This window comes from Oncorhynchus gorbuscha, unplaced genomic scaffold (assembly GCF_021184085.1).
Source record: "Oncorhynchus gorbuscha isolate QuinsamMale2020 ecotype Even-year unplaced genomic scaffold, OgorEven_v1.0 Un_scaffold_1542, whole genome shotgun sequence".
Taxonomy (NCBI): Eukaryota; Metazoa; Chordata; class Actinopteri; order Salmoniformes; family Salmonidae; genus Oncorhynchus; species Oncorhynchus gorbuscha.
The window spans coordinates 112501-123459 of NW_025746288.1; the positions used below are offsets into that span (position 1 = coordinate 112501).

At 44.3% G+C, this 10959-nt stretch overlaps 1 protein-coding gene across 1 annotated transcript in view; it reads right to left on the reverse strand.

The window, feature by feature from the left end:
- LOC124023205 (complement C1q subcomponent subunit B-like) overlaps positions 1–3657 on the reverse strand; it is a 10822-nt gene extending 7165 nt beyond the window's left edge. The window contains exons 1-4 of the mRNA XM_046337740.1: positions 3417–3657; positions 2874–3060; positions 2404–2585; positions 487–690 (exon numbers count right to left, since the gene is read on the reverse strand). Of these exons, the coding sequence (XP_046193696.1) occupies positions 487–690; positions 2404–2585; positions 2874–3060; positions 3417–3419 (576 nt within the window). The 5' untranslated portion in view covers positions 3420–3657. The remainder of the gene's footprint in view (positions 1–486; positions 691–2403; positions 2586–2873; positions 3061–3416) is intronic.
- Between the last annotated feature and the right edge of the window lie 7302 nt (positions 3658–10959).

A 10959-nucleotide genomic window follows, 5' to 3' on the forward strand; every position in this document is an offset into this window, starting at 1 on the left:
AAGAGTGTTTGTTATGCTATGGTTTGGGTTAGCAAGAGGTTGCATAGCAACAAGAGTGTTTGTTATGCTATGGTTTGGGTTAGCAAGAGGATGCATAGCAACAAGAGTGTTTGTTATGCTATGGTTTGGGTTAGCAAGAGGTTGCATAGCAACAAGAGTGTTTGTTATGCTATGGTTTGGGTTAGCAAGAGGTTGCATAGCAACAAGAGTGCCGAATAACTGATGAATTTACGGACGGAACAATCTGACAACCCAAAATCGTATAACGTCTAGCTAGTTGTTTGTTATGCTATGGTTTGGGTTAGCAAGAGATTGCATAGCAACAGCATCATCTTCCGGTAGACAGGTGAAGCGCTTGTACACTCAACTGAAAGGATACCGTTCAGATACAGTATACTAAAATGAACTAATAGTATGTAGTATACAGTATGTTAGAATGGGTATTAAAACACAGCTCATGTTTCCTGGTAGAATAATGAAACTAACCTTGGTCTCTGGCCCCTTCTTCAGGTTAACACAGATCAGGCTCTTAGCCGACAGATGATAGGTAAAGAAGTACACGCCACTAATGGTACACTTAAACAACCCGTCCTTCAGCGATACACCTTCCAGGCTAGGGTCAAGGCCCGACAGTATTGGTCCGTCGAAACGAATGGGCAAGTTCTTAGGAGGCTGCTGAATGGTGTTCCTCTGAGAGAGAGAGAGAGAGAGAGAGAGAGAGAGAGAGAGAGAGAGAGAGAGAGAGAGAGAGAGAGAGAGAGAGAGAGAGAGAGAGAGAGAGAGAGAGAGAGAGAGAGAGAGAGAACGAGAACGAGAACGAACACATAGAGTATGTTACTGGCTTTATTGTCCCCGAAGGGACATGTTGTTGCAGTGTCATGTACTTTAATGTTTAAACCATGTTAACCAGGAGGAAGAGGTGTTGTTGTTTACCTTGTATTACAGGAGGAAGAGGTGTTGTTGTTTACCTTGTATTATAGGAGGAAGAGGTGTTGTTGTTTACCTTGTATTACAGGAGGAAGAGGTATTGTTGTTTACCTTGTATTACAGGAGGAAGAGGTGTTGTTGTTTACCTTGTATTACAGGAGGAAGAGGTGTTGTTGTTTACCTTGTATTATAGGAGGAAGAGGTGTTGTTGTTTACCTTGTATTACAGGAGGAAGAGGTATTGTTGTTTACCTTGTATTATAGGAGGAAGAGGTGTTGTTGTTTACCTTGTATTATAGGAGGAAGAGGTGTTGTTGTTTACCTTGTATTATAGGAGGAAGAGGTATTGTTGTTTACCTTGTATTACAGGAGGAAGAGGTGTTGTTGTTTACCTTGTATTACAGGAGGAAGAGCTGTTGTTGTTTACCTTGTATTATTGGAGGAAGAGGTGTTGTTGTTTACCTTGTATTACAGGAGGAAGAGGTGTTGTTGTTTACCTTGTATTACAGGAGGAAGAGCTGTTGTTGTTTACTTTGTATTATTGGAGGAAGAGGTGTTGTTGTTTACCTTGTATTATAGGAGGAAGAGGTGTTGTTGTTTACCTTGTATTACAGGAGGAAGAGGTGTTGTTGTTTACCTTGTATTACAGGAGGAAGAGGTGTTGTTGTTTACCTTGTATTACAGGAGGAAGAGGTGTTGTTGTTTACCTTGTATTATAGGAGGAAGAGCTGTTGTTGTTTACCTTGTATTACAGGAGGAAGAGGTGTTGTTGTTTACCTTGTATTATAGGAGGAAGAGGTGTTGTTGTTTACCTTGTATTACAGGAGGAAGAGGTGTTGTTGTTTACCTTGTATTATAGGAGGAAGAGGTGTTGTTGTTTACCTTGTATTACAGGAGGAAGAGGTGTTGTTGTTTACCTTGTATTATAGGAGGAAGAGGTGTTGTTGTTTACCTTGTATTACAGGAGGAAGAGGTGTTCTTGTTTACCTTGTATTACAGGAGGAAGAGGTGTTGTTGTTTACCTTGTATTATAGGAGGAAGAGGTGTTGTTGTTTACCTTGTATTACAGGAGGAAGAGGTGTTGTTGTTTACCTTGTATTACAGGAGGAAGAGGTGTTGTTGTTTACCTTGTATTATAGGAGGAAGAGGTGTTGTTGTTTACCTTGTATTATAGGAGGAAGAGGTGTTGTTGTTTACCTTGTATTATTGGAGGAAGAGGTGTTGTTGTTTACCTTGTATTATAGGAGGAAGAGGTGTTGTTGTTTACCTTGTATTATAGGAGGAAGAGGTGTTGTTGTTTACCTTGTATTATAGGAGGAAGAGGTGTTGTTGTTTACCTTGTATTATAGGAGGAAGAGGTGTTGTTGTTTACCTTGTATTATAGGAGGACGAGGTGTTGTTGTTTACCTTGTATTACAGGAGGAAGAGGTGTTGTTGTTTACCTTGTATTATAGGAGGAATAGGTGTTGTTGTTTACCTTGCAGGAGAAGAAGGAGGTGAGGGAGGAGTCGACCCCAGAGGGACTACCTTTCTCCCCAGGGGGGCCAGGGGGTCCTTTGGGTCCAAGCCGACCGGGGTTCCCTTGAAGACCTGACCGTCCTGGAGGACCTGATTCACCTGGCTCCCCCTTCAGACCCTTCCCTCGCAGATCAGACTCACCTGCACATGCATCACAGACTGCTCATTACAGGCCATAACAGTATAGCTTAGTGTCTATGTTACACAGACCACCCAGAGAGGCATTACAGGCCATAACAGGATAGCTTAGTGTCTATGTTACACAGACCACTCAGAGAGGCATTACAGGCCATAACAGGATAGCTTAGTGTCTATGTTACACAGACCACCCAGAGAGGCATTACAGGCCATAACAGGATAGCTTAGTGTCTATGTTACACAGACCACTCAGAGAGGCATTACAGGCCATAACAGGATAGTGTGTGTTACCTGGGTCTCCCTTCTCTCCCTTTGGTCCGTCTTTACCGTAGGCTCCGTGAGCTCCTGGTATCCCAGGTAATCCGGGGTAACCAAGGTTTGCGTTACAGCTGGGCTCCATGGCAACAGAGGTTACAAGGGAGGCCAGGATGCTGCCCACCATCACAGCAGCAGTACCCCACCTCAACCACCAGGTGGCCTTATGCGCACACACACACACACACACACACACACACACACACACACACACACACACACACACACACACACACACACACACACACACACACACACACACACACACACACATACACACACACACACACACACACACACACACACACACACACACACACACACACACACACACACACACACACACACAGCGTTATGTCAGCCTCAATCCCGGTTGGAACCAGAACAGATCAGGACAACACTACTACTGTTATAATTGCTGGTCTATCAGATTACATACAGTGTTCAATTAGCCACGCTGTGTTTCATGAATACAAGTCATTAGTGTCAGTGTGATAGTTATCCTTCTCATCAACATACCATCTGATATGTGCCGTTGTCTGCCAGCCTCTGGGAGGGGTCTGTAGTTGGTGGTCTGTAGTTGGTGGTCTATAGTTGGTGGTCTGTCGTTTTCAGATGACTGTGGGCTCCTTAGAGGCTCCAAGAGTGTCGGTCTTTCTGAAGACAACGACAGACAGACAGACTGACTGATGAACAGAGAGAGAGAGAGATGAACGGTGAGACTGATTTACAGATGGACTGATGGAGGGAGAGAGAGAGAGAGACACTGTGAGAGAAGCTCAGCTGAAAGAGGAAGAGGACAGTCACATCGAACACTGCATGACCACAACAAAAATTTCCCATATAATTATTATAATTACACCCCGGTCATTCTGTCTCTCTCAGCACTTTCTGTCTCCCTGGTTCCTCTTCCCCCCCAACCCCCCATCTGTCTTCCTGGTTCCTCTTACTGGACTGAGAACAGGGAAGAGCTCCTGAGGTCAGAGTGTTTCTGGATCCTAAATGGCACCCATACCGTATTGAGTGCAGTACATTATACCAGGGTCCATAGAGTTGTAGTTAATAGTGTGTCATTGGGAACACAGACTGTGTGTTCTGACTACTGTGCTGTTATGGAGATGTTATTTCACTTATGACCTGCTTCCTCTTGTAATGCTGCTGATGTTGTTACAAAGAACCCTCTGACCTGCCATCTCCGACTGACCCTCTGAACACCTAAACTCTGACCTGCAGTCTCCGACTGACCCTCTGAACACCTAAACTCTGACCTGCAGTCTCCGACTGACCCTCTGAACACCTAAACTCTGACCTGCCATCTCTGACTGACCCTCTGAACACCTAAACTCTGACTTGCAGTCTCCGACTGACCCTCTGAACACCTAAACTCTGACCTGCAGTCTCCGACTGACCCTCTGAACACCTAAACTCTGACCTGCAGTCTCCGACTGACCCTCTGAACACCTAAACTCTGACCTGCAGTCTCCGACTGACCCTCTGAACACCTAAACTCTGACCTGCAGTCTCCGACTGACCTCTGAAGACAGAAACTCTGACCTGCAGTCTCCGACTGACCCTCTGAACACCTCAACTCTGACCTGCAGTCTCAGACTGACCCTCTGAACACCTAAACTCTGACCTGCAGTCTCCGACTGACCTCTGAACACTGAAACTCTGACCTGCCATCTCCGACTGACCTCTGAACACTGAAACTCTGACCTGCCATCTCCGACTGACCCTCTGAACACTGAAACTCTGACCTGCAGTCTCCGACTGACCTCTGAAGACCGAAACTCTGACCTGCAGTCTCCGACTGACCTCTGAAGACAGAAACTCTGACCTGCAGTCTCCGACTGACCTCTGAAGACCGAAACTCTGACCTGCAGTCTCCGACTGACCCTCTGAACACCTAAACTCTGACCTGCTGTCTCCGACTGACCTCTGAACACCTAAACTCTGACCTGCTGTCTCCGACTGACCTCTGAACACCGAAACTCTGACCTGCTGTCTCCGACTGATCCTCTGAACACCTAAACTCTGACCTGCTGTCTCCGACTGACCCTCTGAACACCTAAAAACTCTGACCTGCAGTCTCCGACTGACCTCTGAACACCTAAACTCTGACCTGCTGTCTCCGACTGACCCTCTGAACACCTAAACTCTGACCTGCTGTCTCCGACTGACCTCTGAACACCTAAACTCTGACCTGCTGTCTCCGACTGACCTCTGAACACCTAAACTCTGACCTGCTGTCTCCGCCTGACCCTCTGAAGACTTAAACTCTGACCTGCCGTCTCCAACTGACCCTTTGGAGAGTCACTTTCATCAAGACTCTAAGTAACACCCCTTGTCCTCCTAACCCCAACCCTAGTCCTCCTCTTCCTCCTTCTCTTCTGCTCCTCCTCCTCTTCCTCCACTCCTCCTCTTTCTCTCCCTCCTCCTCTTCCTCCTCGTCCTCCTGCTCCTCCTCTTTCTCCTCTCCTCCTCTTCCTCTCCCTCCTCCTCTTCCTATTCCTCCTCTTCTTCCTCCTCTTCCTCCTCCTCCTGGTACCTCCTCCTATTCCTCCTCCTCTTCTTCCTGCTCCTCCTCTTTCTCCTCTCCTGGTACTTCCTCTTCCTCCTCCTGCTCCTCCTACTCTTCCTCTTCCTCCTCCTGCTCCTCTTCCTCCTCACCCTCCACCTGGTCCCTCTTTCTCCTGCTCCTGCTCCTCCTTTTCACCCTCCTCCTGACATTCCTCCTCTTCCTCCTCGTCCTCCTGCTCCTCCTCTTTCTCCTCTCCTGGTACTTCCTCTTCCTCCTCCTGCTCCTCCTACTCTTCCTCTTCCTCCTCCTGCTCCTCTTCCTCCTCACCCTCCACCTGGTCCCTCTTTCTCCTGCTCCTCCTCTTCCTCCTCTTCCTCCTGCTCCTCCTCTTTCTCCTCGTCCTCCTGCTCCTCCTCTTTCTCCTGCTCCTGCTCCTCCTTTTCACCCTCCTCCTGCTCCTCCTCTTCCTCTTCCTCCACCTCAATTCAAACGGTATAGTCCTTGTGGGTAATCTGCTGTTCAGCCAGGAGTCCAAGACATTTCCAGATCCTCTAAACACAGGGGTTGATTTTGTGCTGGATAACCCTGAAAGAGAACACTTTGAATTCTCTACTGCTTGACTTCCTGCACCTCTAATCGAATATTCGTTTCCAAAGTTCCAACACCTAAATATAAACAGTACTGGCACCCAAAATGAGTACTGTCACCTAGTTCAGTCCAAGTCAAAAGCACAGTGTAGGGGAGGGAGAGTGGGGTAATTTGAGCCTAAGGGTTAGTTGAGTCACCCCTGTTTTCTAGGAAACCATATACAAAATTATTAATTTGACCAAATATTTAGGAAGAGGTCACCATTTCATGGAGTCTGTGAAGGAAAAAAACGAATGGAAAAAAGGTAGGTTCAAAAAACAGACTTTCACCAAGTCTTGTGTTAGAGGTTACATGATGCTTGGTTTTAGTCAGAATATACAGGACCTCAACCAGGGTTGTCTTGTGTTAGAGGTTACATGATGCTTGGTTTTAGTCAGAATATACAGGACCTCAACCAGGGTTGTCTTGTGTTAGAGGTTACATGATGCTTGGTTTTAGTCAGAATATACAGGACCTCAACCAGGGTTGTCTTGTGTTAGAGGTTACATGATGCTTGGTTTTAGTCAGAATATACAGGACCTCAACCAGGGTTGTCTTGTGTTAGAGGTTACATGATGCTTGGTTTTTAGTCAGAATATACAGGACCTCAACCAGGGTTGTCTTGTGTTAGAGGTTACATGATTCTTGGTTTTAGTCAGAATATACAGGACCTCAACCAGGGTTGTCTTGTGTTAGAGGTTACATGATGCTTGGTTTTAGTCAGAATATACAGGACCTCAACCAGGGTTGTCTTGTGTTAGAGGTTACATGATGCTTGGTTTTAGTCAGAATATACAGGACCTCAACCAGGGTTGTCTTGTGTTAGAGGTTACATGATGCTTGGTTTTAGTCAGAATATACAGGACCTCAACCAGGGTTGTCTTGTGTTAGAGGTTACATGATGCTTGGTTTTAGTCAGAATATACAGGACCTCAACCAGGGTTGTCTTGTGTTAGAGGTTACATGATGCTTGGTTTTAGTCAGAATATACAGGACCTCAACCAGGGTTGTCTTGTGTTAGAGGTTACATGATGCTTGGTTTTAGTCAGAATATACAGGACCTCAACCAGGGTTGTCTTGTGTTAGAGGTTACATGATGCTTGGTTTTAGTCAGAATATACAGGACCTCAACCAGGGTTGTCTTATGTTAGAGGTTACATGATGCGTGGTTTTAGTCAGAATATACAGGACCTCAACCAGGGTTGTCTTGTGTTAGAGGTTACATAATGCTGGTTTTAGTCAGAATATACAGGACCTCAACCAGGGTTGTCTTGTGTTAGAGGTTACATGATGCTTGGTTTTAGTCAGTATATACAGGACCTCAACCAGGGTTGTCTTGTGTTAGAGGTTACATGATGCTTGGTTTTAGTCAGAATATACAGGACCTCAACCAGGGTTGTCTTGTGTTAGAGGTTACATGATGCTTGGTTTTAGTCAGAATATACAGGACCTCAACCAGGGTTGTCTTGTGTTAGAGGTTACATGATGCTTGGTTTTAGTCAGTATATACAGGACCTCAACCAGGGTTGTCTTGTGTTAGAGGTTACATGATGCTTGGTTTTAGTCAGAATATACAGGACCTCAACCAGGGTTGTCTTGTGTTAGAGGTTACATGATGCTTGGTTTTAGTCAGTATATACCGGACCTCAACCAGGGTTGTCTTGTGTTAGAGGTTACATGATGCTTGGTTTTAGTCAGAATATACAGGACCTCAACCAGGGTTGTCTTGTGTTAGAGGTTACATGATGCTTGGTTTTAGTCAGAATATACAGGACCTCAACCAGGGTTGTCTTGTGTTAGAGGTTACATGATGCGTGGTTTTAGTCAGAATATACCGGACCTCAACCAGGGTTGTCTTGTGTTAGAGGTTACATGATGCTTGGTTTTAGTCAGAATATACAGGACCTCAACCAGGGTTGTCTTGTGTTAGAGGTTACATGATGCTTGGTTTTAGTCAGAATATACAGGACCTCAACCAGGGTTGTCTTGTGTTAGAGGTTACATGATGCTTGGTTTTAGTCAGAATATACAGGACCTCAACCAGGGTTGTCTTGTGTTAGAGGTTACATGATGCTTGGTTTTAGTCAGAATATACAGGACCTCAACCAGGGTTGTCTTGTGTTAGAGGTTACATGATGCGTGGTTTTAGTCAGAATATACAGGACCTCAACCAGGGTTGTCTTGTGTTAGAGGTTACATGATGCTTGGTTTTAGTCAGTATTTAAACCGGACCTCAACCAAGGTTGTCTTGTGTTAGAGGTTACATGATGCTTGTATCTATACCGAAGTAGATAATTGTAAGATTGTTCTATACAGGACCCCAACCAGGGTTTTAGTTTTAGTCAGAATATAAGACCTCAACCAGGGTTTTAGTCAGAATATAAGACCTCAACCAGGGTTTTAGTCAGAATACAGGACCTCAACCAGGGTTAAAAGCCTCTAAATGCTGTTTGGAGAACAGCAGAAAGAAGCCGAAATGACCCCAGCCATTATCACCTTGGCAGCTGTATGTTCGTTCAACTCAGTCCATCCACACACACATAGCCTATTAGCTACACAGATGTGATGTTATTAAAACCTCTTGAGGCTAGGGGGCAGTATTTTGATGTTTGGATGAAAAACATGCCCAAAGCAACCTGCCTCTTTCTCAGACTCAGAAGCTAGAATATGCATATCCAAAACTGTCAAAATATTGTCTGTGAGTATAACAGAACTGATATTGCAGGCGAAAACCTGAGGAAAATCCAACCAGGAAGTGCTGCTTTTCTGAACCCTCTATTTTTAGTTTAGTTTAGTTTATTTTATTTTTACAGGGACAGTGCACATTAATCAACGTTTCAGTAAAAGTGCCGGTTTTAGCCAGCCTGCTAATTTTCAACCGCAGTCCCTGGGCAGGTTATTAAAAACAATTACAATATAGACAATAGCACCATAGAACAAGCAAGACATAGCAACATAGGACAAGCAAGACATAGCATACAGACCGAGCAACATAGAACAAAAAGCAGCAAAACAAAATTCATAAAAGCAACAAAGTGTTTCCACACCTCACAAGCTACAGACAACAGACAACATGGAAAGCGGCAACACACAGCTAGGGACCATGTTCACAAATCTGATTGACCTTTAGCCAGGTCTTCAAGCATTTTGTGAAAGTGTGATATGTGGTGCAGTTATGTGTGTCTGATGGCAGTGTATTCCAGACATGGGAAGCTCTCACAGAGAATGCAGATTTACTAAAGGTGCTTTTCCTTAGGGGAACTATACAGTCACCTCTCATGGCAGACCTTGTGGATCTGCTGCCATATGTCTGGGTTTTCTGTTTAACAAAAATATTGAGTGGAGGGGGAGCCAGGCCATTAAGGATCTTGAATACAAGACATGCGTCGGTGTATTGCACAAGATTTTCCCAACTCAAGAGCTCATGCTTTCTGAGGATGTGACATTGATGATGGTTATTTTCCATTGCAAGCCTCCATTTAAAGGGATATCAACCAGATTCCTTTCCCTATGGCTTCCACAAAACATTTGCCGCAATCCACTTCCTCACGGGGCGGCAGCATAGCCTAGTGGTTAGAGTGATGGACTAGTAACCGGAAGGTTGCGAGTTCAAACCCCCGAGCTGACAAGGTACAAATCTGTCGTTCTGCCCCTGAACAGGCAGTTAACCCACTGTTCCCAGGCCGTCATTGAAAATAAGAATATGTTCTTAACTGACTTGCCTGGTTAAATAAAGGTAAAATGAAAAATAAAATGTCTGAAACAGAGGCTTCCAGGGTAGGCAATTTTGGGGATTCACCATGTTTCATTGAAATGTGTGTCGTCTGCACAGCAGTGAAAGTTGACATCCCCAAGAGGTAGAATATATAGTGAAAACAATAATGGTCCTAAAACGGAGCCTTGAGGAATATTGAAACGTACCATTGATTTGTCAAAGGACAAACAGAGATGAACTGATATGGTTCCGACAGATAGACTAATATGGGTTTCCAATCTCTCCAATGTGACAAAATCGATGGTGTCAAAAGTGGTACTAAGTTCTTGGTGCAAAAGTACAGACGTAGAGCCTTTGTCTGACACCATTAAAATGTTAATTTACCACCTTTACAAATGCGGCCTCTTGTACTATGATGGTCTAAAACCAGATTGGAGCATTTCGTATAGATTATTTGCCTTCAGGAAGGCAGTGAGTTGCTGTGTAACAGCTTTTTCAAAAACATTTGAAAGTTAACATTCACTGCTATACAGACGATACACAGCTGTACATTTCAATGAAACCCCCAAATTTCCCTCCCTGGAAGCCTTTAAAATGTTTTTGAAAAAGCTGTTGAACATTTTGTATACATTGTTTGTCTTCAGGAAGGCAGTGAGTTGCTCTAACAGCTATTTGTTAAATGTTGAGAGGAATGGGAGATTTGATATAGGCTGAAAGTTTAAAAAATATTTTCTGGGTCAAAGTTTGGCTTTTTCAAGAGAGGCTTTATTACTGCCACTTTTAGTGAGTTGGTGTCACGCCCTGACCATAGAGAGCCCTTGTTTCTCCATGGTGTAGTAGGTCAGGGCGTGACTAGGGGGTATTCTAGTTTATAATTTATATGTTGTGTTCTAGTTTATATTTTCTATGTTGGTGTTTTGTATGATTCCCAATTAGAGGCAGCTGGTAATCGTTGTCTCTAATTGGGGGATCATATTTAAGTAGCTATTTTTTCCACACCTGTGTTTGTGGGATATTGTTTTGTGTTTGTGCATGTGCACCACGTAGTCAAGTTTCGTTGTTTTGGTTTTTCTGAAGTTTCACTTAGTAATAAAGATGTGGAACTCTACGTATGCTGTGCCTTGGTCCAGTTCTTATGACCAGGAGGAGAGGCCTCATTTAACACAGTCAATTCATCAGGCTTAAACCATGTTTCAGTC